We start from the raw sequence: 26,857 nt of genomic DNA, 5'->3' as shown, positions 1-26,857 counted from the left end.
TATATATACTTGTTGATAGCTATGATATATCACGTAGACTTCTTTTAAGGAAGAGTTCCAAAGTGTCATTGGTAAAATTGACATTAAAATCCTTATACTAAGAGTTAAATTATATTTTGATCATTCAGTAAATATTAGTTTTTATAGGTCACATTAAAGATAAATTAATTTTTCCTGTTAAAAGCTGACTTTATTGATAAAATAATTAGATAATAACACATGACATGCCACGAATATTTTTATCAGTATTTTTAATAATATTTAATATATATATGTTTTTTTTGTTGGAAGAGGATAGTGAATTCAGGCATAGAAATGGAAATAGAAATCCAAACAAGCCTGATTCCTTTTATCGTTATTGCTGAAAAAAAACACCAATGTGAAATATTATTCTCTTCTCATCCATATTGCCACCAGCGAGGTGTTACGAGGGGAAGATGTTATTTGGAGACCATACCGATAGTGCTGCCATCGCCTCTAATTTTATTTTATTATTTGAGTTTAATTCCCATTTTTTAACTATTTATTGGTAAATTTTATTCTTTTCTAATTGAAAATAACTTAAACTTCATTTTAATGAATTATTCTTAGACTGTCCGTACGTATATGTTTTTTCATGCAAATGATATTCACTTCTTAATAGTTTCAATATTAGCTCTTTCAATAAATGAATTTTTTAATGTTATTCAAATTATGGTTTTTCTTAAAATATATTTTTTTGAATAACTTAATTATATATTTGATATTATACTTAATTTTTTAAATATATTCATATTATATGTATAAATGTATTCAATATCCATCGAAATAAAATATTACAAAAGTTAGCCGCTCACTTAAGTCTTCTCAACGGTAGCACCACCTTTCGGGATAGTTGCCAGCCACAGCCTTTTCAACAATTTTCTTTGTTTTTTGTCCTTCTAGTTTTTAGTTTCAATATATTTTGCTTTTCCTTAAACTTACTGTGGTTGAATTCTGAGTTGAATCTTTTTCCTTCGAAAGTTATGGTGGTTCTTCTCTACTATGTTTTCTCTAAACATAATAATAATTTTAGTTTTGTCTTTAGTCGTGTTTTAATGAGAATTATTAAGGTAAGGTACCGTCAAATCTATTGAAAATCATTCTTAAAAAAGGGTGTTCGCAAAATTGAACTTTAAAATGTTGAGCATCTAATGCAGTGATTCTCTTGGGACTTTTGGTCATGGTTTTTTAATTGACTGATTTTTGTCATCAGGTTATTTTGATTAGGGAGGCCAAAATAGACTCGGGCTCAAAAGCCCGCCCGTGCTAATCTGAACTCATAACGATCTAAGTTTGAAAATACTCGAGTCTATAACATACTCAAGCCCAAGTTTGAGACCGATCTGACCCAAGCCTGAGATAAATCCAACTCAAAGCTCGACTTTATACTGAACAACCATAATAGGCATTAATAATTAATATAATTTTATGATATTACTTAAAATATAAATAAATGATAATTTTTTTTTTTTGAAAATGTATTCATAAACCTTGCATTTTTGTTCTTATTAAAATTTTATTAATAAGAAAGTAATTAGTAATGATTTTATATTAAATTATAACGTGAAATAAATTTTAAAAATATTAATTTAATATAAAATATTTATTATACATATATAATACATATTAAATTAATAATTATTAAAATCTATAAAATTAAACTTTAATGATAATATAATCATATATTATATTCCTATTACGAAATCGATTACCTAACCGACCTTAAACCGATATACTAAATTAGTATATTATTAATACATAAAATAATATTATAATGTATAACTATTACTAAAAATGTTAATATATAACTATTATTATAATACAGATTATAATAAAAGATATAGTATTACATGATATTATAATGTTTAATCATCGACGCATATATATATATAAACTATTAGTATATTATATGATTTGATATAGCATTATATAATATAGTGGGAGGCTAACTTTTAAATGTATGAAAAATATAGGGACTTAGAGTATATTTTAACTAGTATAATAATAAAAATAATATACAACAAGTAATATATAATGTACTACTATTATATATAAATGTACTTACAGATAAATTATAATCAAAGATATAATATTACATGATATTATGATGCTTAATCGTTGATGCCTATATATAAACTATTAGTATATTATATGATATATATAATATAGTAAGAAAGTTAACTTTCAAATGTACGAAAAGTATAGAGAGTTAGAGTATATTTCAACCAGTATAATAATAGACAATAATAATTAATAATGTACTACTATTATATTATATGATATAATATTACATGATATTATAATGTTTAATCATTGATGCATATATATAAACTATAAATATATTATGTACTACTCTACTATGTTTTATTTAGGTTTTTTCTACTGATTGTGACATTTATACATCAACTTATATATTTTTTATATATTGTATACATTATGTATTTATTATTTATAATTATTTTTAATGATAAATATTTTTAAAAATATTTTTTAAATCTCAAAAGAGAAATAATTGTATGAAATAATGACACTACGTCATCCGTATCTCTTTTCCAATAATTTAATATCACATCAATATTTTTATCCTGAATTTTAAAAATTTAAGATGAAATTACTGATATAACACTAAATTATTTAAAAGGGATAATTCTTTATTTTATACAGTTATTTCTCATCCGTCAAATATGTTCCCTACATGTAAAGCCGATGTGTGCATCCACGTGGATAGACACATCAAATGCCTTCTCCATCTATTTTTATTTATAAATAGTATGTGGAATTTATGCTTAAATTATAATGCTCTATCTCCATTGCAAAATTCCTCTTTTTGGCAATAATTCAAATGTCACATGAAGATTCATATCAATTGGAGAGAGACCTTTGCTCTCAATGCTCCTCCCAATAACTCTTTATATGCATATTCCAAATATGACTTCACCTCTGACTTTTTTTCTTACCCTATTTAACTAAACTATTAATAAATTTATATTATAGTCATTCAACTTTAAAAAATTATAAAATGATTATTAAATTATACAAAAGTTTTTATTAAAATCATTGAGCTTTTAAGTTTTTCTTTTTAAAGTCTGGCTAGCAAGTTTCAAGTAACAATTCGATGAGCGGTATAATAGATTAGTACCCATCAATGAGTAGAAGAACATACCTTAGATCCAAGTTAATCAGACGATCAGTATCGAAGATCAGACATTCAAAGTTGTTTTATAAAAAAATTTTGATTTGTAGAAGAGAAGGGGAAGGAAAGCTTTCAATTGATGCAAGCGATGCAAATAGAGAAGGCCATACAACAACAATTTTGACAACTCAGTGACTTAAACGAAAACTTTCAAATAATTCCATGACTGTTTTGTATCCTTTTAAAGTTGAGTGGTCAAAACATAAATTTACTAATAATTTAGTGACCTTGAGTACAGTTTACCCTTAAATTTTTAACCAAATTGAATTTCTTTGATTAGAATTGGATTGATTTATTTAATTGATTTAAAAAAATTATATACATATTAGAGTTATTTTTACTAATTTAAATATATATTATATTTATTTTATATTGTAAAAATAAAAATTATAAATTAAATAAAAAAGAGTTTGATTTAATTCAGGTACTTTTTATTTATTTTATGAATTGAAAAATAAATTTAAGTAATAACATAACTAAATTTAATAAAATCAAACGAAAACTAAAGCAAACACTAGTTCGAATCAATTTCTTTGCTTAGCCCTGCCTTCAGGCTTTCAACTTTAACTCCAACCTTGAAAATATTTTGTCCATTTTTGTTCTTATAAGCAATCCCAAAAATTTTATAAAATATTTTATATTATATTAATTTTATAAAATTAAGTCAAATCTATACTATTATCAGTCCCTCATTACGAATCAATCGGGCACCAATTTAATTAAAGAAATTACGAAAATATTTGCTTGTAACTATAATAAGTCATTTTATGCGAAGATATTTTGATTTTTTTTTATTTTTAAAAGATCTTTGCATGAGTTGGATTTGCATCCATGTTATTTACATCAATAGAACATTAACTTTACTATCAAATCGAAGCTTTTTTAATATACAATTTACATTTTAATTGTATTATACATACTTTATTATCTCCATCAATTATATATATTGATAATGTTGTTAATTGAGTTGGTGTCACAAACCAACTCGACATTAACTCAAGATTGATGACAACATCATTATAAACAATTGTCACGCATTTAATATTCTTAATATGATGTACTTACGTGTTTAAATTTTATTTTACTCACAATTTAATTTATTTTTATTTTTAGTATCATATATATTTAATACGTTACTATTAATTAGTTTCAAACCGTACATTTTATTATTTATTATATATTATTTTTAAACTAACATTTGTGTTTTAAGTATATGGTTTCCACATACATACGCATGTGATAGAATTCCTAATATTAATAATGTTATTGATTGAGTCGGATAAATTAACTCGATATCAACTAAGGATTGATGACAACTATGATAAACAATTGTATTAATTTAATATTTCTAATATGATGTATTTATATGTTTAAATTTTATTTTAATTACAATTTAATTTAATTATTTACTTTAATACCATACATATTTCACGTGTTATTATTAATTAGTTTCAAATCATACATTTCATTATTTATTATATGTCATTTTAAACACATATTTATATTCTAAATACACGGGTTCCACACATATACACATGTGCTAAAAATTTCTATCATATATTATAAAAGCTAGTAAAATTTTAAAAAATGTAATTAAAATATATAGAAAATATTTGTAAAATTAATATATCTAAACTATCATTTATGAAAACACAAAACTTCTAAATAAGTTTGGTGTCACTTGAGGCAATAATTCCACTAGAAAATACAAAAAAAATAACCAAACTATAAAATAAACATTATTTATTTAGAAGCTTGTATTAATAATTTAATTTTTTTCCTAAATCCAATATATTTATCATTTATCCATTTCCCTTTTTCACTCATTTAAATTTTTTACTTATGGTTAATCTCTAGGTTGGTTATGGCCCGCCTTTTTCCTCTCCCATCAAAACTTTTTTTTTCTTCTCATTCACTATACATATCTTCTCTCTTTTCAGTTTACAGATTTATTTTGTGGGTATCTTTGTTGTCTTCATAAGCTGTGATGGACAAATGACGATACCTGTTGTTCGCTAAAACTCCACCGGCCACCAGTAGTTTTTCTTGAAAAGTGGGTAGTTCTTCGTCAATTTCTTAATTTGTTTCTGGTTTGAGAGTATTTCAGAATAATAAATGATTTCACTGTCGATTTGAATCCGTGTTGTCTTAAGTTTCATATGTTTTTTGTTTGTTTTTACATTGTTTAATAAGTCTTCAGTTTTAGAAATTTTTGTCTGCTCTTGTAGCATGTTTTTTTATTCTTGCTTATGCATGTAATTTTAGTTTTACAAGTGATTTTAGGGATGATTTTGTTATCGTCCTCTTTAGTTTAGTGAATGCTCGATTCTTTTGTCAATTTTTACTTGCCGTTTTGGACCATCTAGGGTTGATTTCATTATCGTATTAAATGTTTGCAATGTAACACCCCTTACCCGTATCTGTCGCCGGAATAGAGTACTAGGCATTACTGAGAAGCACGGAACACTTACAAATAATTTAAATACATTTTCATAACAATTTGTTTCGATTTCATACTATTTCATATTTAAGCTTTATTCACTAAAGTATTTGAAATATCATCTTTATGCAAATAGCACACATGAGGTACATAATTCTATAATTATGAATGAACACATTTATCAAACATATTCTATGTTTTTATATATATCATAGTTTCATATTTCCATGTATCAATTACCATCACTCCCTCGTATTTCAGACAAATACGTGTAACAATTCATAAATATGCAATTCATTAACTCTTCCTACCAATTACGATTTAAATTGCCAAATCACTTATTGAGCCCAATTTCAATGTTCACTAAAATTTATCATATAAATTTTGATGTACGTATTCACCAATAAATTCCATGTACAAATATCATCATCTTATATTTCCACATACATTTGCTTTCCACATTTATGAATTCAAATAGCATATATAATACATACCAATGTATTTCAAGTGCGTTTTCATGATATTTCATTTGAACTCAGATTATTTCATACTAGAAGTTTTCTTATTAACTCATTTGGAGTACCAATTCATACGGATAATACACTCAAGGCGTAGAAATATATAATCACAAATGAATTCATCCATCAACCAAGTTTTATGCTCATGTCTCATCAACTCGTATTTCCTTATGTCACATAATTCCATGTAATACTTACCAAACTTCTTCAAATTAGTGAACATCTTACGGAATTGAATACTTCGTTTTTTTCGATGCTATAGTTCAACTATGGTCTTACACATCTTTACATAATAATGCCATAGCCCAGCTATGGTCTTACACGTAATCACATATCTCACTGATGTCATATCCCAGATATGGTCTTATACAGTAGCATATATCACAACGATGCCATATCCCAGATATGGTCTTATACAGAAATCACTTGTCACTTGTCACTTGTCACTTGTAGCCAAAGCTACCACTATTCACTGATCAGGTAGCTGGTGCTACCATTTTTCACTGATCAGGTAGCCGGAGCTACCACTTTTCACTGATCAGGTAGCCGAAGCTACCACTTTTCACTGATCAGGTAGCCGAAGCTACCACTTTTCACTGATTAGGTAGCAGAAGCTACCACTTTTCACTGATCAGGTAGCTGAAACTACCACTTTTCACTGATCAGGTAGCTGAAGCTACCACTTTTCAGTTGTCATTTGCCATTTGCCATTGATCAGATAAGTGTAGCCGAAGCTATCACTTATCACTTTCACTTGTCCTTAATCAGATAAGTGTAGCCGAAGTTATTACTTATCACTTTCATTTGTCCTTGATCAGATAAGTGTAGCCGAAGCTATCACTTATCACTTGTTTCCATGGTCTAACCATGGTCTTTTCCTTCAATTCATCTTGTCACTGAACTGAAATGCTCAATTTGATCATTTATTCAATTTTCATGCTTTTACATTATTCACGATTTTATCATCAATACATATGAAATAACTCATCATAAAATTCATAAAATTAACAAATAATCACTAAAATTTAGCCATATAAACTCACAAGTTTAATTTTTTGTATTATAACGATAATCATAATTTCATAGTAAATATTCCAAATAAAACATTATATCATTTCTAATCCAACACTCATCGATTATAACCGGGCATGTGATCAATTTATACACGAGTCATTCATATATATGTATACTTTTCCTCCTCCTCCTCTCCATCCACATCCTTAGTATAAACAACACACTTGTAGGTAACATTATCCATAATTTTCATTATCTACTTATGTGAATATTCAAGCTATCCATCTGTGTCATAGTCACTAAATTATTTTTATCTTGAGCTACAGGACTCCAAATTAAGATCCGCTAATTTTCTCTGAAACTAGACTCATATACCTTCTTACCATAAAAATTTCATGATTTTTGGTTGGGCCAATTAATACAGTTTATTCATTGAAGTCTCCCCTGTTCTGCTGTCTGACAGTTCCGACCCTTCTTCACTAAAAATTAATTATCTTCTTGTACAGGATTCGAATGATGTTGTCGTTTATTTCTCTTGAAAATAGACTCATTCAGGATTCTAAACATATAAATTTAAGCCCCTAATTATTTTTATCCATTTTTTTATGATTTTCCAAAGTCAGAACAGGGGAACTCGAAATCATTCTGACCTTGTCTCACAAAAGTTATTGTATCTGATGATTTACAATTTCATTGCTTACATAATTTCTTTTATAAGAAACTAGACTCAATAAGCTTTAATTTCATATTTTACTCATCCTCTAATTCGATTTCTATAATTTTTAGTGATTTTTCAAAGTTAGACTACTGCTGCTGTCTAAAACAGTTTTAGTGCAAAATGTTTATTTCCATTTTGCCCCAAATTTCACAATTCATACAATACAGTCCTTGTTCAATTAACCCCTCAATTAAGATAATTTTCTCAATTAACACTTTTTCTAGACATTATAAGTTATTTCATAACTATTGAAATTCAGAATTTCCATATGAAACTTTAACTTCAAACTCTTTTACAATTAGGTCCCAAACATTCACTTTCTATTCAATTCTTTCAATAAAATCAGCATATAAATAATTTAAAGCTCTAATTCCATGCCAAATCATCATATACTTCCAGCACATATTCATAACAACTTTCAATTTCTTTCATAGAATCAAAAACTAATGAATTCAACAAGTGGACCTAGTTGTAAAAGTCACAAAAACATAAAAATTTCAAGGAGAAAGCAAGAATTAAACTTACATGAAGCTAGAGTATGAAAACCAGCTTGAACCCTCCTCCATGGCTGTTTTTCAGCTGATGAATATGAAGAGAAATGAAGAGAATTCTAGATATTCCAATTTAGTCCCATTTTTATTTAGCCAATTTTGGCAATTTTCCAATTTTGCCCTTATTTCATCCATTTCCTGATTTTTCTCAGCTATTGCCGCCCAAAATATCTCCTTTAGGACTATTTTCACTTTAGGTCCTTCCTCATTTGACAATTGAGCTATTTAATCCTTCTAGCAACTTTTACACCCTTTTCAATTTAGTCCTTTTTATTTAATTAACCACCCAAACGTAAAAATTTTCTGACTTAATTTTTAATACTACCTCACCAACACTCCATAAATATTTCTAAAAATATTTATGGCTCGATTTATGAAGTTGAGGTCTCGATACCTCATTCTCGACCCAATTTACCTAATTAATTCTTTTAAATCACCAAATTCAATAATTCAAAAATGCTTTTATATTCGCATTTGACTCATAGGTATTAATTTATTAAATTTTTAACTCACCCGTCGGATTTAGTGATCTCAAATCTCTATTCCCGATACCACTGAAAATTAGGCTGTTACATGCAATCACTTCAGATATGTCGTGCTTGAGTTGTGACAAAGCCAATTGTCAATGTGTCATAATGTTCTATTGATACTGAGGCTAAAACATTTGTTGTGTTGATAGAGCTTGTCCTTCACCATCTACGACGCGTGTTTGCTATTTTTTTCTCTCTGAATTGTATGATTCCATTTATGGGATGAATTAATGAAATTATCTTTCAAGAAAAAAACCTTACCTATAGTTATTTATTTCAGATAAATACTAAAATTATATATGAATTTTAATACAATGTGTAATGCTATACATCAATTTTAATTTAGTATATTTGTATACATTAAACTTTAATTTTGATTCAATTTTCACATTTCACCTAACCACATTATTTACGTGGCACAATTTTTGTTAAATCATCTGTAAATTATTTATAAATGCTTGTTAATTAATATATAAAAATTAAACTTAATAGTTATGACATTTTACTAGATTAAAACAAATGAGTAAATTTAAATTGTTTCCACCTAAATTAAAAAATAAACACACTCGAAAAATAGATTTCTCATTTACCCTAATTTTTTAATCTAGTTAAAAATAATTTAAATTTATTTATTTATTTATTAACCTAATAAAATGTCATATAAGCAATCTACATATGAATTAACAAAAACTGCACCACAAAAATAATGAAATTAGTGAAATGTGAAAATTGAATCAAAATTAAAATTTGATGTATACAAATGAACCAAATTAAAATTAATGTATAATATTGTAAAATGCATCAAAGTTTATGTACAATTTTAATATTTATCCCTATTTATTTTTATTATTTCTTACTTATTTTATCTTTTTCAAAATAAATTATTTTCTAATCACTATTAATTAATTTTCACTTAAATAGCAAATATGAGTAAAAGTAGTATGTTATAAAATTTTAAAATAGTAAAAAACTATAATTAAAATATATAAAAATTAGCTATATATAAATAAGTGCATTTTAATCATTTTGAAAATTCTAATTAAAACATCTAATTTTGAAACTCAATTTTTTTTCTTAAAGGATTTAGGAATCCCTTAAAATTTTTTCAATAAAATTAAGTAAAACTTTAAATAAAATACCCACCAATTTAAACCCTTAACCTTCAATTTTTTTTTTTTAATGTCAACTTGAAATTTTGGATCTTTTTTTTTTTTTTTTTTTTTGGCCTCACCTCCTGCTGGTATAGCCTGAGTGGGGGTGGAAGACAAACAAGCATGGCTGACAAGGAAAAAAAAAAAAAAAGAAAGGAATGTTCTGGTAATCAATGTCTTAACTTGGAATATGGTTTGCGGCGGACCGACTATGGTGGGCTATCACCTATTTGTTATCCGATCAAAGTAAGCATATGCACACTGAACTTGGTCTCCATTGCACCTCCAAATAGCTTTCAGTAGTCGAGTTTGAATTTATTTTTCTAATATATCTTATACTACATTCCATACTTATTCATAAACACAATAATTTTAAAAATAAATACATGTCATATATAATGTGATGAGTTACATTAATTTTTACCTGTATATAGGATTCAATATTCGGATTTATCAAGGTTAAATTATGATTAGAACTATTCATAGGTCGGGTTATTCATCTAAGCTTGAAAGTTTGCTTGAAATTTGAGAGGATTTTAATAAAAATATTATACTCGAAAAATAGGTTTTGACAAAAAAATTAGGCCCATTTAAAATATGAGTCAAGCTTACATTTTTAAATTTATTATACTTTATATTATGTTGTTTTTATATATTATGTAACTTAGAACACATTAAAAAATATATACTAAATATATAATACTATTTTAACGTAACTATTAAAATAATGTTAAAATGACTATATAAAAATTGTATAAATTATTAAATATTAAAATAATATAATATAAATATTTGTTTAAAAAATTAAAATAATATCGACAAGCTTAAAATAAGTTTTGGTTAGTATTTTGCAAATATGAGCCAGTTTAGGTAAAATTTTAAATTTATATTACAGGTCGAGCTGGACTTAAACGAATATAAAGTATGTCAATATCAAACTTAAACTCGACCCAATCTATGAACATTTCTAATCACGACGTAGAAGTTCATTTTTGGTTCCATTGCACCTCAAAAAACTTCCAAGCTGACGTAGCATGTCATGGAGAACTCGCAATTAGATCTGTTGATACTTCAGGTTATATCACAGCCTATTATATTTCTTTTATTTTATTTAAATTTTATTGTTTCAAAATTTTCAATCCACCATATTTTTAATTTTTTAAAAAAAATTAAAATATGTAATTTAAATTAATTTAAATAAAATAAATTTATATTAATAAATAATAATTTGAACCAACCAATTTAAAATTTACCTTATCCAAATTCGACTGCTAGATGTTTAGTCTTTAAAAGCAAATTAAGTTTTTGTTTATTATAAAAAAATAATTTAATCCTTACACATAAAATTTTATGAACCTTAATGTGCATGGGACGACCTTATGACTATGACTTATGTAGTCCCTATTTGCTTACATGGCAAGCAAAATTTCAACTCCAAATCTGTTATGAAGTGGAAACACAGTATCATATAGTCGTTTCTATATTATATATATACATACATATGATTCAAGATAAAGTTATTAATAATTTAATATGGTATAAAATTATTGAAAAAAAATAATATCCTTATTTTATACAATTTTTTCTCTTTAATATAAATGCTTGGATTGTCAGCAATGGGTTGGATAAGGAAGAATCCTAATCACCATCTACTTACCATACATACTGAATATTCCTCATGGGAAGAAAAAACCTTTGAAGTTGAGCCACTCTTTGCTTTGTTACCGTTTTTGCAGAAAGAGAAATAGCCCCTTCAATTATATACTTCACAATAGCCGTTGCTTTTCAACTTTGGATATAACCTTACCTTTCCTTGCCAAGTGTACATTTAAATTTAAATACAAGTACTAATTTATCGAGCCGGCAATATAATGACAAAAGTCTTCACTAAAATGAAGTTCCCGTTGATATTAAATTTTGAATTTGATCTATGAACATTCTTTATCCTCTCTTTCCATAAAACTAAGTACAAGTACAAAGCTAAATGTTGTTTAGGGTTAAAGATAAAATATAAGTTTTTGAAAGAATTAAAATGTAATTTTACAATTATATTAACTTAAAATTTTATAATTTTAGAGGGGTTAAACTATAAATTTACCATTTATGGGAGTTTTCATGTGGCCAAAATTTTATAATTTCTAGGAGGGCTAAACTATAAATATTAGTTTTTATTGGATTCAATTCTTAAAACAAAATCAAATCAACAAGAACATAACAGGCGCAATGAACGAACGCAACAGTAAGATGCTAATTGACAGATATAATTTGAATGATTTTAACAGTAAAACAAAACCCAATTTGAGAGAATCCTTTTCGTGATTTAACAGGTACTATAACAAAACCCATATCTAACTCATGTTTATGAACACTATAATTACCAGCAATTATTAGATTCATTAATGAAGCAACAGTGGTTTTTTTAATTTGATTTACATTAATATTTGAGGGTTTCTTAGTAGAGAAAAAGGGAAATATTTTCTGGGGATTTTGGGGAATCCTTTTCGTTTTTATTTTGGGTTTCAGTTCAAAGTAAAAAAAAAAAAAAAAAAAGAGAGAAATGGGGAAGGGGAAAGTCTCAAATTCCAGCCATAATGAGAGCAATGACAATGAAACCAAGCTGGTTTTGAATATCTATGATCTCACTGCTATGAACAATTACTCTTATTGGATTGGTTTTGGGATTTTCCATTCCGGCATTGAAGGTTTCCTTCTTCCCATTTCTGAATTTATTTTTCTGGGATTTTTTCTGCCATGGAAAATTTGTTGTGTCATATGTTTTTGGGATTTGGGTATTTGATTATTTCATCTATTTATTGGTTCTAAAAGGTGGATTTCGTTTCCCATGATTGAAAATAGCTATGGGTTGGTTGACTTCTTTGTAAATGATTTCGTGATCATCTCCCATTTTTGTAGCTGAAATTTGATATTTACTTGGCGGGGTCTAAAAATGACGTTTTATTTAGGGAGAAAATAGAAAAATATAATTTGAATTATGAAGAAAATGATGGCATGCATTTGTACTTTAATTGTTGAAAATCTTTTTAACTTAGGGTTCTATATGTTAATGAAGTATGTATTCCTTTTTTTTTTTTTTTGGTGAAAGAAGTATGTATTCTTTAAATTAGGCATTTCTGGTTAGTTTTGGAGGGATTGAAATCTAGCAAATCTCAAGGAAAATGAATGCTTGAAGTAGAAATTAATTGCTAATGCATCATTGCCATTCGTTTCGTTTCGATTCAACATTTTCGGAAATACGAAATGAAATTTGCTTCATGTGTTTATGATCTTCTTTTTCAATTAGGAAACTGAAAGTATCTGTGTTTGAATATGTGTATCAACAGTTCATGGTAAAGAGTACGGGTTCGGGGCTCATGATTTTTCAATCAGTGGCGTTTTTGAAGTGGAACCGAAGTGCTGCCCTGGTTTTTCCTATCGATGTTCGATCTCGTTGGGAATAATAAACATGTCGTCCTCCGATTTCAGAGCGTTCATCGAGAACTTGGCTTCAGACTATCATGGAAATACCTATCACCTCATCTCCAAGAACTGCAACCACTTTTCAGATGACATTGTTTATAAACTAACCGGCAAACACATCCCCAGATGGGTGAACCGACTCGCTCGGCTAGGTTTGTCGATCCTTCCAACCGTTCATATATGCATTATATGTATGCAATGTATGCATGTACGTATGCACGTATCGACTGTCATTGTTAAACGACCATTTTGTCTGCTTTTCATCATCCATTGGAAATCACTAAGTTCATGCTTTGTCAAAACTACAGGTTCCTTATTCAGCTGCCTACTCCCAGAAAGCCTTCAAGCAACTAGAGTGAAGAAGGTGCCTGAATACCACCAAATTGGTATGCTTCCGATTTTTTCTCAAAAAATACTAACTGCAATGAAATGCTCGTATTTTGATAGTTGTATTTGCTCTCTTTTCTTTTCCAGAAGGAACCGAAACTCTGTCGACTGCCACCCCCAGCGTAATCGCCGAAACCGAACAGGAGAATCCCTTGCTGTCTCCAAAAGATGGAAGTATAGATATAAATTTTGTTAAAGCAGCCCCAAGTGATAGCAAGACCGAAATGCCATAAAAAGAACAATGAACTTATATTCTTGGGGGCGTTTTTTTTTTTCATTTAAATGTTTGTGTAATATTTTCACATATTTGTCCCCAATTTTTTATCATCTTCATTTTTTCTTCTTTATCCAACTTTTTTTAACTAGGCTGAAGAATTTGGCATTTGAAATATAGTTTGTTAAATTTTTTTTTTATTATGATCTTTTGTGATTAAATGAAACTTCAAAAGAAAAAAAAAACTAGGGTTTAGGGTTAGAATCCGAAAAATCGAAAATCGATTAGAATCCTGACACTTGATCGGATAATAGTTAAAACACTAGAAACCTAATGGCAAAACATAAAATTTACAATCCAAATTGCATTCAAAATAATAATATTCAAAACCGCAAGTTGACGATTCGGATCGGTACATGTTCTCGTGTTCCATTGGAGTTACTAGCAAAGAACCGGAACCAATTAAGAAAACATCAACTACAACAAGGTATGCAAAATTATCACTATACCATGTATGACACCCACAACCAGAACAACTTTGCTTCAAGTAATGCATAAACATTTCCGCATTACATTCGTTATGTGGATCGACCGTTGAGCCCCAGTTTTGAAGTTAACCAAGCACATACCTCTTCCATCTCCTCTGGGATTGTATAGTGACCAAGCCTAAATTGTCAAACAAAGTATTCGGTTCAAGTCAATGATTGGTACATAGGAAATATGAAGTGTTTTGTTAAACTCATGAAAGATACATACCCATTGTAGGATTTGAAAGTCATGTCCTTAAATCCGTTTGAAGTCAATGCCCGAGATGATTTCTCACCAAATTTATAAGGAACCACATCATCACCTGCAACCAAACATGTAATATATGAATAACGTTTTCCTAATGAATATAATCGGTAACCTTGATGACAATCATGAAACTATACTTAAAATATGAGTACAACTGAATTTGGTAACAACGATGGCAGCCACCAAGTACACCAAACATGAGCTTAGGCTTCACTAACGACGATATTTACTTAAATGTCGGGGGAAAATGATCTTTCATGCCCAGATATGTAAACAGCAAAAGAGATGTTCACTTCAGTTGGGTTTATTAGTCTATTGATATGTAGACATCAAAAGAGATGTTCACTTCAGTCAGGTTTATTAGTCTATTGAGGACACAAAGGCACCTTTCAGTCAGTTATTTGTTCTCAATGTAAAATACGCAACGACTTATTCCTTGATTACTTCAAGACAAAACTAATAAACCTAATAGGCCTTCACATAACATCAAAAGTACACAATTTAGAAAACAACAATCGCTAATTAAATGTGAAATACATTGCTACGACCACTAATCATTAGAACTCATCGATGATCCCTAAGAAAAAGCAGTAATTTTAAATGTTACGCCAGTAATTTCTATTAGTCCCCTTTAATACCTGTCCAATGTAGAACATGTATTTTCTTTTCTAGTTATGGAAAGCTAAACTCGGATTGACACTAAACATTTGGCTGGACAAATTCCTCAACTAGTATTCAGTACTATCTTTTAATACCAGTTACTACTTGCTAATCGAAATAATGGTGCTAATTGTCATGGCAACCAGTTCGGTACCAGAGGATAAGATAAAGCCAACAATCTGACACCATGTCCAAACAGAATAACCAATCCATGATAATTTACATAGTGCAGGTAAATACTAGATACCTTTTCCATGGCATAGCAAAATTGGCAAGGACTCAGCACGTCCTGCAGCTTCATTGTTTCCTTCTATTTTGCTTTTCAAAGTCCTGGAAAAGAACACAAATTATAACAATAAACCAGACAAAACGGTGGTAAGAGAGAGAGTGTGTCAAGCTCGTATAAGAAACTAACTTTGAACACGGAAGCCATCCGCTAAGTCCTACAACTGCGCTCAAATTGGCAGGATATGTGTTTCCATTTCCGTATTTTCCATGAGCAAAACAGGTTGCAGAGTATAGTGAGGTCGCTGCACCCATACTGAAGCCTCCAACACCAAGTTTAACTGTAACCAGAAAAAACAACTATTAGAACAATGTCAAAAACAATGACAGTAAACAAAACTTCCATTGATAAAACTGAAAAGCAAGGTAAATGCAACATTGCATTGGTTTTAAGCAAAACTAATCAAGCAACAGAAAATTACATGCATTTAAACTGACCCCAAAAGTTCAGTCACTCTTTACATACATTAACAGGAATGATGGTTTAACCCAGAAAAAAAAAAGTTATCAAAGAAACCATGATTGTCAAGATAGATAGAAACATAAATAAGAAGAGAAGACTAAAAACAGCTATTTAGGCCATTACAAACTCGAGAGGCAGCTTTTCTGCCACTCTTAAAACCAGCACTGCTTCTCATATTCTTACTTGACCAAAAATAGAAAAAGAAATTCACATTTAGTAGCCAAAAATGACAGGAAATAAACTTAAAAACTATAAACCCTGCAGAATGTAAAGCAAAAGATTGGCAGCTTACGATGTAAAACTTTATGTCCCATGCATTCTCACTATTATACAAAAATAATGCATTGGTAGCTAAATATTTGGAAGAGAAATGGGAAAATAATGCCCCTGAAAGAAATTTAGCATAATAAAACCTAATAAAAAAGAAGCAATAGAGAACATACTGTCAGCAGGCTCTGCTGCCAGCAAGTTTGCAACATGTGCTGCAACAGCATCCAAACCCTCTATATCATCAGGAGCATCTTCTGAAAGCTCGCCGACATTGAACCCTGATGTATTTCACATTAAAATTCAACAATTTGATTAGCATTCAATGAAACATCATCAAAAGGTTTAAGAAAATAAATTTAATGCATTTAGTTTCCATCATATGAGATTGCATCTTTACATAAATTTAAGAATATACTTACAAGCAGTTGATGGAAAGCCCCCAAATATGCTTATTGGTTGAGTAGGTGCAGTTGGACATATCCATTTAATCTGTGCACCATAGGATGGATCATCACAAACATGGAAATTATGATGTATTCAAGAAAATTAAGTCCATTGGTTAATCATTAGAATATATTATCGTAAACATCTTCAGCTACAGTCAATCATCCTTACATTTGGAAGAGGGAGCGTCTCCAGGAGCTGGGACCAGCTGTCAAACAAGATGAAAAATATAAACAAGGATGAATAGATATTTGAAAAGCTATCAACAATTTTTTGTCTAATATCCGAAACAATTGATCACAAAGATAGGGAACACACAAGAAACATAGCTTGTAGGGAAAGTGGAAGTAGTGAAAGGAGTTGCCATTACCAAAATCATGAAAAGGAAAATAATAAAACACATGCAATTGCTATTTTCCTTGAAAGATTGTTGAACTGTTAAGGGAAAGGAACAAATAGAAATAAACTCCATATGCATATAATATACATAATATTTCTCCATCCAAAAAATTAAAAATTAACGAGTGATGAGGAACCTGAACTATCAATTGTCTCCTTTTCCTTGGAGAAGAAAAGTTAAACAAATGAGGCTATAGAGAAAATAATCTAAAACTTGTTCAACCAAAAGAGAACCAGTAACTACAAACAAGAAACTTAGAAAGCAATGAAAAGTTTATCATACCTCGAACCATTATCACCAAGACCATGTAGCCAAACTATGGTAGCTTGGTGCCTACCTTTTGGCCTGACCACATAGGTTCTTCCAAACTCAAGTGCCCTTCTAGCAGTTCTACCACCTAAAATTTGTCACATTAAGTTATAAGTGTTACATTTCAATTGCCATAAAAACAATCGAAATATTTAACGCAAGCTTGCTAGTCAGCTCTCATATTAGAAATTATTTATCACCATAGCAAGAGGGAAAGAAGCAGATAAACTAACCAGGGCCAACCGAAGGACCGGTGAAGCTCATAGTAATCCACAGAAAAGCGGCACTAATCAAACCCGCCTATTGCACGAGCAGAAGGCAACACCGATCCTGCAAAGAACAGAGACCCAGATTTATATTCGAAAATCAAAAGCCAGTTCCACTTTGTAATTCAGTTTCACTACATCGATACATGATACATATGATTTAAACAACTAGGCACCTGCCCAAGTTGTTTAACTAAACTCAAAATCAAAACTTGCCAATAAAAACAGGTACATTACAACAAAATAATCAAAGAGAAAACCCCTTTTTTTTTCTAGCTAATCCAAATTACATATCTTTCAAAACCCTTCATAAGACTGGAACTTCAACTCTAACCAAATAATGGTATTCATTCAAAAACCTAAGATGGCAAATCATAAAAAAAAAAAGAACCCCAAAAAAAGGAACAATAACGAAACTTTAAGTCAACTGTTTTCGAGGATCAATAGGTTGCAAAGAAGTGTAGATTGAACTGCAAAAAAATTAAACAAAAATTCTAAGAAATTAAGGAAGTGGGGAAAAGGAGAGATCAAAAACGAAAAGGGGTTTTAGGGTTTTAGGCAGTTCACCTTTTTTTTTTTTTCAAGGATGACGTCGACCGGATGGGAAGACTGAAGACACTATGAAAGACTTTAAAGATACCAAGAAATCTCTATTTCTTTTGGTCTTCAAACTCCAAAGGCCAAATTTTGTTTTTTCTTTTTGTCCCCCACTTATTCTAATTTCTCTTGTTTGTATTTTGTCGTTTTAGGATTTATTTTTTCTCAAAGATAATATAAAATAATGTTAAATGTTAAAAATAAAATTATAAAATAATTGAGTTTTTAACTGAAAATTAAAATTAATTCAACCCTTAAAATTAGTAATTAACGCCTTCCAATATTTTTTTCCACAATTTAATACTACAAATAACAATAACTGTGAGATTAAATATCGTAATAATATTATAGTGTGAAATAAAAAGAAAACTAAGCACACTACACTAAAAGCAAATGCTCATCTAAAAATACCTTAAGTTGATAGAAAAAAAATTTGTGATGTAGCTTAAGAGCGTATTCAAGTTTAATTGAATTGAAATATTGTCAAGCTCGAGTTTGATACTTAGTTTAAGCTTGATCGAATATCTATTATTAAATTTGAGTTCATTTCGAGATATAATCGAGCTCGATTTAGTTTGTTTACTAATTTTTATATTCAAACTCGACTCAATAATTAAGCTTAGAGTTAATAATATATATTAAGAGTAATAATGTAATTTAATAATATAAAATTGTGAAAAACTCAATAAGGGTCACGAGCTATTTAATTCAAGTATTACTAAGCATGAATTTGACTCAATCAATAGCTCAAGCTTGAGCTCGGCTCGATAATTATTAAATCAAATTAGAATTTTTTTTAAAATTAAACTCTAATAACTTACGAAAATTGATATCTCATTTACACCCCAATGTAACTATCAACAGAAGGTTGGACTTTAAAAAAACTATTGATATGAGAAGTTTAATAGATTTTTAATGTATTTTATAATTGATTAATTGATTTTTAAAATTATTTAAATTTTAAATAATCAATTAAACGTTTTACATCACTTTTTTTTTTTTTACGTTAAACGTCGAGTCGTCATTTCTTGGCATCAACCATTGTTGAATTTGGAGATGAATAGAGTTCCTATTTTGGTTAGATTAAAAAATGTTCCTTTGAAATTGTTCACACAAAAGGGTTTAGGTTACATTGTTAGTGCTATTGGTAGGCTTTTATATGCTAATACCTACAACACTTAAAAGATTTTGCTAAAATTTATAATACATTAAATTATAATACATTTTTCATGATATCCAAATATTACTAAATCGAGATGTCTTCTAATTGGTAATAGAATTATCTCTTAACTTTGATTAGAGTTAAATCTGCTTCGATTTACTTTTATCTGATTCCTGAAAATTCGAATCACGATCTTACATGTCTGCTATATTTTTAAAATATATATACATTCATTTTCCAAATAAAGAACTACTTTGCCATATGAATTATGCTTTATACTTGGAGGTTTATTGAATCACCGACCTTTTGATAGATTTAATTATGATTTATTTTGTCCAAATAGATCTATTCATGTTCAAGCTACTTATTAAAGTCTAAATTTTTGCTTGAAATTTGTGATGGTTAAGACAAAAGATTAGATTAAAAAATGGGCTTCAATAAAAAAAATAAGTCAATTAAAAATGGGCTTCAATAAAAAAAATAAGTCAATTTAAAATATGGATTAAGCTTTGGCTTGAATATTCAAGCCCCAAATTTATAACTCAGTCCGACTTGCTTTCTATATTTATTATATATCATTTTTATAAATTATATAATTTATACACATAAAAACTAAATATATAATAATATATAATACTATAATAAAAATATTTAAAAATTGTTAAGATGCTTATATGTAATTTTAAAAAATAAAAAGAATTTGGACGAGCTTAAAATTGACTTAAATTAACTACTTACAAATATAAATAAATTTGAATAAAATTTTAAATTCATATTTCAAATCAGACCAAATTTATATAAATATAAAATATGTTAATATCGATTTAAACCCTACCTATAAATACCTTTCATCATTCCCTAAGCTAAACCCAATACTATTTTTGATTTGTATGCCAAATCATATATGGTAGAAATATGATTTCAAATTTTGTATTTAAGCTTACATATTATTTTGTTAAAAGTTAACAAATATGTTAGTTTTATTTAATATTAGCATTAAATAATTTTATTTAATATTAGCATTATCTTATTTATTTGGTGCATAATACAATCCCCACTTTTGTGCCAACTAAAGTAAAACACATGTCCTCATCTTTCCTTTGCCCACTCATTGGCCTTCTTCATTGATTGCTTATCTCCATGTCTCGTACCAATCGAATTAAAATTTGTAAAATATACTTAATCATTAAATTATTAATAAATTTATATTTTAATCATTTAATTAGAAAAATTATAAAATTATCATTAAATTATTTAAAATTTTTATTCAAATCACTAAACTATTCGAAATATTTTATTTAAGTCACTACGTTGTTAAGTTAAGTTTTATTTTTAAATAAATTTGACTAACAAGCTTCAAGTGACAATACGATAATCGATTTAATAGATCAATACTCATCGACGAGTAAAAATACATACCTTAGATTTAAGTCGACTTGACGGTCAGTGTTGATGATTAGAGAAAAAATTTATTTAAATTTTAATTCGTAAATTAGTAACAATTTAAAATTGTTTCATTGAAAAAACCTAAACTATAAAAAGAATAAAAAAACTTTCAATTGATGCAGATAATATAAAAAAAAATAAAAAAATAACAATCTTAATAATCTAATAACTTAAATAAAAACTTTCAAATAATACTTACACTCCATTTGTATCAATTTAAATAAATAACTTTGAATTTATGCATATGATTTTTAAGTTGTCGGTTGCTTGGATTTAACAGGACATAGGAAACAGAAGTGGCTGCCTGCGGTGGTCTTGGGCCACAGTTTTCACTTCACTTCCCTTAGCGTCTGCTTTTGCTTTCTTTATCATCACGTTTTTAATTTAGTAACTATCTTCCTAATACTATTATACCTACGTATAGCCGGACCGAGATGGATCCAACCAAAATCTTAGGTCCAATTGTTAGGCTCATGCTTAACCTAATCTAAAAAATAGACTTAAAATTTTATTCAAACACGATTTAGATAAAAATATTGAAACCCATGTCTAGCTTACTTATATTTAGAAAATATATAATATATTACAAAAATTAAAAATAAATATTTCTTAACAAATTAAAAATAAATTAAAAATATATTTAAATAACACTAAGATAGGTATAACTTAACAAGCAAATACTTCTAATATAATAACAAAATTAACAATAAAATAAGAATTATACAATATCTAAATAATAACAATAAAATAGTAGCAACATAGTGAAATGTTAACAAAATAAAGAGAAAAAATAATAAAATACCAACAGAACAATAAAAAACATTTTTTTTTTTAATTTTTGTGAAATCAAGCCAGACCAAACCAAATTGTACTAGGGGCCAAAAAAGCCTTGCCAGAACCTTGACCCATTTTTTAAACAAGTAATATTCTTTTACTCAAACTCTTTTTTTTGAAGTTATATTTTTACCTTAAATCCTTTCACTTTTTATTTCAAATATAAAATAACTAAAATATGGTCTAAAAACATAAATATGATATGAATATATTAAAGAGCAAGCTAGTATCTCAATGTTCCAGATTTAGATTCTATTGATGTAATCATTCTCTTTCAGTCTGTGAAGATCCAACAATAATTTAAAAGAGGTGAATAATTAGGCTGACGACGTAAAGTTCTCCTAATTATTTTAATTTTGTCGGACCAGAAATTAGTTAAGATATAGATCCAAACAAAAGACATTGAGCTGATTAGTTCGAGATTAGGTTAAGTTCGAATTTTTAATTTTTTAATAATTTATTTAATTAAATTAATTAAATCGAATAAATTTGACTCTTTAAAAAGTTAAATTTTTATTCAATTTATTTAATATGACTGTAACATGATAAAATACACAAATACGTGATAAATTTATGATTTTTTTTCAATCTAATCTACTCCCAAATTCAAATACATAATAGTCTTAAAAAGAATGCCAAATTTGAAAAAAAAAAAACCTTAGAAACGGATAAAGAATCAATGACATGACTTGAATTTATCCATACAGAATAATTCTATCCTAATAAGATTATTAAGATTGACTCAAACTCAAAATCCTAGAAAAATCTTACCAATATCTCATAACATAAATTAGCGCATGATAATCCTGTACGAACAACAATTATTTGATACAAAGTAAATATAACAATATTTAAAAATATATAATACAGATACTACATCACTTGATCAGCAAATCAATATAATCTCAATTAAGCACATTTCTCTTTCAAGAATTTCCGATGCAGTATATTCGTCAACTTGGAGAATTCCAGTATATTCCTTAAATGTTTAAATAATCAATTTAAGCTTAAAACTAGTCAATCAACGGCCGGATAGAAACAAGATAACAGGGCACATCCTCGTGATCTTTCTTTTGTTCAATATAAAGTTATAATCAACTTTCAAGTGCTAATAAAATAAATATTTGAAAAATTATTTTATATACATCAACGTTTGATATTACATTTTTTTTGGACATCACTATCTTACATTGACATTAACAATATTATATTTTCTAACTTTTGAAAAAAGATTGAAAGATTCAAATATAGTACCCCATCACCGGCGATTCATAGATCGGAACGATCCTTGAAATCGGAGGCGAGTCTAGAAGCGATAGCTGAATGGTACATAGCGTCATGAAACGATGACGTGTTCGTAGTCATCATACGGAGCTGCCTTGCCTTCTCCTCCGTGAAGCTTCCCGGAGAAAACTTCGATCTAATCGACTTTTGTGCCGTATCCGTTCCCGGTTCGACTTCTCTTTTCTCTTTGAAATCGGTTTTGTTATCGGAGTCGAAATAGTCGGGCTCTGATGACATTCCAAACAGCGGTCCCCACCAGTTCGTGGAAGAAGGCAACGGATTACTCTTCCGGCGGTTCGGATCCTGTTTTGTATGACCGGGAATAGCACTGGCGTAAATTCCGGCGGGACGAAAAGTGAGAAGATTAGTAGCCATTGAAAACGCTTGATTTAAAGGGATTATAGAGAGGAAATTAGGGTTTCTGGAATTTGGGAAATTTCTGGAAAACAGTGGGAATGGAGGTCGAGGAATTTATAGAGGTCGTACTGATGCAATAAAGGGTAAAGTGTGAGGAGAAGGTGGGTTAACGGATAAGATAGACACGTGGAGGTGAGTCGTTATGTACTTTTTTATCTTTTTTACCGAATGTTCCGGTCATTTTGGCCTAGGATAGTGGGCCCCGGATGATCACAACAACGTGGGATATATTGTGACAAAGATATAATTAACATACAATTTGTCCCAAAGAAATATCTAAAATAATATTAGTTTATAATTTACAAAAATATTAAAATTAATTTATCTATTTTTATATTTTTTCTTAAAAGACATTAAATACCTTTAATTTAAAAATATTTACTTCATGATACCTATAATTTAAATATTTTTATAGTTTTTCTTCAAATATTTAATTTAAAAATATATAAAATTATTAAAATACATAAATACCTTTAAATTTTTATTTTTAAAAAATAAATTTAGGCATATTTTTTGTCAAATTTTTCTATTAGACCTTATGCTTTATGTAAGTTGTGTATTTAGTATATACACTTTAATTTAATCAACTTCACTCCATGCATTTTTGAATTGGTCAATTTTAGTCGTGACCAAATAGTAACAATTAAATCTATTAAACTAAATTCTGCTATTAATCTTGTATTATGCTTAAATATATAGATTTAATCCATGTTTTCCATCAACATTATCCTTAATTGTTATATTTTTTAAATTTCGAAATTTCAGTCTTAATACAATCGACAGTGATTAAATCTATTAACTGGTGTTTCATGATTACTATGTAAAAATAACAATTTCGACATGATATTACACCTAGGGGCGTAATTAGGGGGCTGGCAAGGCCTCGGTCCCTTAAATTTTTAAATTTTAAAATAATAAAAATAAAATTATACTTTAACCTCCTAAAAATGATAAAATTTTGATTTAATCATTAAAAATTTATAAAATATAAACCACTAGAATAATAAAATTATACTTTTACTACCGTAAAAATTATAATTTAATTTTAACCTTAAAAGAATTTTCTAATTTCATCTCTAATTACAGATAATATATTTGGGGGCAAATTGATCCACCGTTGATTCGCATATTTTACGGAATATAACGGTATGCAAAACAAAGACGAGTTGTTTTGTTGTTTTTCGGGGTACAAATTGGGAGGGCATTGAGCATGTGGAAATGCTTTTTATTGGAAACATTCAATGTAAACGCGTACTGTTAGTCTGTAGAGACATGCCGTAAGGTGCTGTCTTTGGATTCATCTATCTCCCCAGTGGTCCAGCCGGTGTCCTTATCCGCTTCTGTCTTTTTGTTTTAATTTCGCCAATTTTGAACAGTCGACGAGACAGGCACCGCGTTGGACTGTCGTTGACCGCTCACCACTCCCACACTTCCGATCCGATGGCCGCCGCGTTGTTTTTGGTTTCAAACTTTCAATCCAGGCTAAGCCAAAATATGTATTCAGCATTATCCAAGATGACCAACGTGTTTTAAATATCAACATTTTTATTCTTAGTAAATTATACCCAATGTTATTAAACTATTAATAAGCTTACACTTTAGTCACTTAATTTTAAAAATTACAAATTAATTATTGAATTATTCAAAAGTTACAAGTGAGTCTCTGGCCCATTAAGTTCCTAAAAAACGTTAGACGTGGAGATGGGTAAATTTATAATTTGTTCACTTTAACTATTAGTATATTTAATATTTGATCAATCTAATATAATTTAATAATATTTTTATTGAAAGAATTAATTTTTAGAGTAACTAGGTCCGAATTATAAATTTATTAATATTTTGGTGACCAAATTATAAACTTACCAATCCTCACATCTAATGTACGTTAGAAACTTAATAGGCTAGTGACTAACTTGTTGCTTTTGAATAGTTTAATGACTAAATTATAAATTTACTAATAGTTTAGAGACTTTAAAGATAGCTTACTTTTAATTTTTAAGGAAGGTTTGGTTTAAAGAAGATAACACTTGGGGGATAATAAATAATGTGTGATATATCATAAATTTTTGATTGATACATTCTTATTGAAATATTTCTTTTATAAGAATTTATCCTTTTTTTAATCATTTTAGTAAATTTTGTACATAAACCGTAATAAATAACAGGTTTTAACAGGTTTGACATTTGGAACGTATTGGCTCTGATAATCGGCCGATATTATTGCTGCCTGGCAAGCTCATGAGAATTTCAAAGAGTTCCTTAATAATGTGTGGAGGACTGATGGTGACATAATTGCTAATATCGACTTATTCCGGAGTAATGTTATGGAGTGGAATCGCAATACATATTGGTCGAAAAATGAACTACATTCTAGCTCGAATTCGAGGGATTGAAGAGGCACTTGATCGGGCTAATTCGACTTTTCTGGTGAGTTAGATAAAGCATAAAAGACGGAGTTGGACGTGGTTCTTGAGCAGGAGGAAAGTTTGTGGTTCCAAAAATCTCGAGCTCATGGATTGAGAGTGGTGATAGTTCTACAAGGTTCTTCCATGCTTCTACTGTCAAGCGGCATAGAGCAAATTGCATTAATATGCTGAAAATAGAGGATGGAATGTGGTGTGGGGATCATAAGATTTGCAAAAGATGGCTATCGATTTTCATAAAGCACTTTTTACAAGTGATGGTAGATATTCAAGTGATTGGGGGACTAGGGCTGGTTTTGAAAGGCTGAGCAATTTAGAGATGCAAAGTTTAGAGCTACAAGTCACAGATGAGAAGGTGCATAATGTGGTTTCCGAAATGCATCCATTTAAAGCCCAGGGATTGACGACCTGCACGCGGTTTTCTTTCAGAAGAATTGGGATATCGTAGGCCGTAGTGTCTGTGATTTTGTACGTTGTATCATGTCGGGAGGCACTTTAGATGGTTGGATTAATCGAATATTGGTTGTGTTAATTCCCAAAACTGAAGGCCCTAAAACTTTGTCATTTTCGACCCACCATCTTGTGCAC

At 28.8% G+C, this 26,857-nt stretch overlaps 3 protein-coding genes and 1 long non-coding RNA gene across 6 annotated transcripts; 1 reads left to right on the top strand and 3 right to left on the bottom strand.

The window, feature by feature from the left end:
• Nucleotides 1-6,384: 6,384 nt before the first annotated feature.
• Nucleotides 6,385-8,582, bottom strand: LOC128286447 (uncharacterized). The gene is made up of 2 exons (XR_008277010.1): nucleotides 8,430-8,582; nucleotides 6,385-7,073 (listed from the first exon to the last, which is right to left on the bottom strand). It is a non-coding gene; the product is annotated as an uncharacterized LOC128286447 (long non-coding RNA).
• A 3,776-nt stretch (nucleotides 8,583-12,358) lies between these two features.
• LOC108463414 (deSI-like protein At4g17486) lies at nucleotides 12,359-14,389 on the top strand. Its single transcript, XM_017763356.2, has 4 exons — nucleotides 12,359-12,838; nucleotides 13,478-13,765; nucleotides 13,922-13,999; nucleotides 14,088-14,389. The coding sequence occupies exons 1-4, from the start codon at nucleotides 12,694-12,696 to the stop codon at nucleotides 14,231-14,233; spliced, it is 657 nt and encodes a 218-aa protein (XP_017618845.1). The 5' UTR covers nucleotides 12,359-12,693; the 3' UTR covers nucleotides 14,234-14,389.
• A 174-nt stretch (nucleotides 14,390-14,563) lies between these two features.
• LOC108464453 (uncharacterized) lies at nucleotides 14,564-18,819 on the bottom strand. 3 transcript variants are annotated; one of them, XM_053024017.1, is made up of 11 exons: nucleotides 18,674-18,818; nucleotides 18,524-18,576; nucleotides 18,074-18,170; nucleotides 17,814-17,928; nucleotides 17,303-17,339; nucleotides 17,107-17,176; nucleotides 16,861-16,965; nucleotides 16,085-16,235; nucleotides 15,917-15,999; nucleotides 14,971-15,064; nucleotides 14,564-14,880 (listed from the first exon to the last, which is right to left on the bottom strand). In XM_053024017.1, exons 3-11 carry the CDS (start codon nucleotides 18,102-18,104, stop codon nucleotides 14,793-14,795), a joined length of 774 nt encoding a protein of 257 aa, XP_052879977.1. In that variant the 5' UTR covers nucleotides 18,105-18,170; nucleotides 18,524-18,576; nucleotides 18,674-18,818; the 3' UTR covers nucleotides 14,564-14,792. The 3 variants fall into 3 exon arrangements, with proteins under 3 accessions (XP_052879977.1, XP_052879978.1, XP_052879979.1); XM_053024018.1 differs by lacking the exon at nucleotides 18,524-18,576 and having other exon boundaries at nucleotides 18,074-18,172; nucleotides 18,675-18,819; XM_053024019.1 differs by lacking the exon at nucleotides 18,524-18,576 and having other exon boundaries at nucleotides 18,074-18,172; nucleotides 18,678-18,818.
• Nucleotides 18,820-23,266: 4,447 nt separating this feature from the next.
• On the bottom strand, nucleotides 23,267-23,925 carry LOC108464454 (uncharacterized). The gene has a single exon (XM_017764763.2). The coding sequence runs from the start codon at nucleotides 23,802-23,804 to the stop codon at nucleotides 23,415-23,417; it is 390 nt and encodes a 129-aa protein (XP_017620252.1). The 5' UTR covers nucleotides 23,805-23,925; the 3' UTR covers nucleotides 23,267-23,414.
• Nucleotides 23,926-26,857: the final 2,932 nt, after the last annotated feature.

The sequence above is a fragment of the Gossypium arboreum genome, chromosome 13 (genome assembly GCF_025698485.1).
Source record: "Gossypium arboreum isolate Shixiya-1 chromosome 13, ASM2569848v2, whole genome shotgun sequence".
Classification (NCBI taxonomy): Eukaryota; Viridiplantae; Streptophyta; class Magnoliopsida; order Malvales; family Malvaceae; genus Gossypium; species Gossypium arboreum.
The sequence above is the reverse complement of the archived record's forward strand: the minus strand, read 5'-3'. Positions and strand labels throughout refer to the sequence as shown.

Bases quoted from the DNA above. Each gene is read 5' to 3' on its own strand.
- LOC108463414 (XM_017763356.2), top strand. From the start codon at position 12,694: ATGGGGAAGGGGAAAGTCTCAAATTCCAGCCATAATGAGAGCAATGAC. The intron at 12,839-13,477 runs GTTTCCTTCTTC...GTGTATCAACAG, and splicing joins TTTCCATTCCGGCATTGAAG to TTCATGGTAAAGAGTACGGG. The intron at 14,000-14,087 runs GTATGCTTCCGA...TTTCTTTTCCAG, and splicing joins GCCTGAATACCACCAAATTG to AAGGAACCGAAACTCTGTCG.
- LOC108464453 (XM_053024018.1), bottom strand. From the start codon at position 18,104: ATGAGCTTCACCGGTCCTTCGGTTGGCCCTG. The intron at 17,177-17,302 runs GTAAGGATGATT...TATGGTGCACAG, and splicing joins AGACGCTCCCTCTTCCAAAT to ATTAAATGGATATGTCCAAC. The intron at 15,065-15,916 runs GTATCTAGTATT...GTTTGGTTGCAG, and splicing joins TTTGCTATGCCATGGAAAAG to GTGATGATGTGGTTCCTTAT.
- LOC108464454 (XM_017764763.2), bottom strand. From the start codon at position 23,804: ATGGCTACTAATCTTCTCACTTTTCGTCCCGCCGGAATTTACGCCAGT.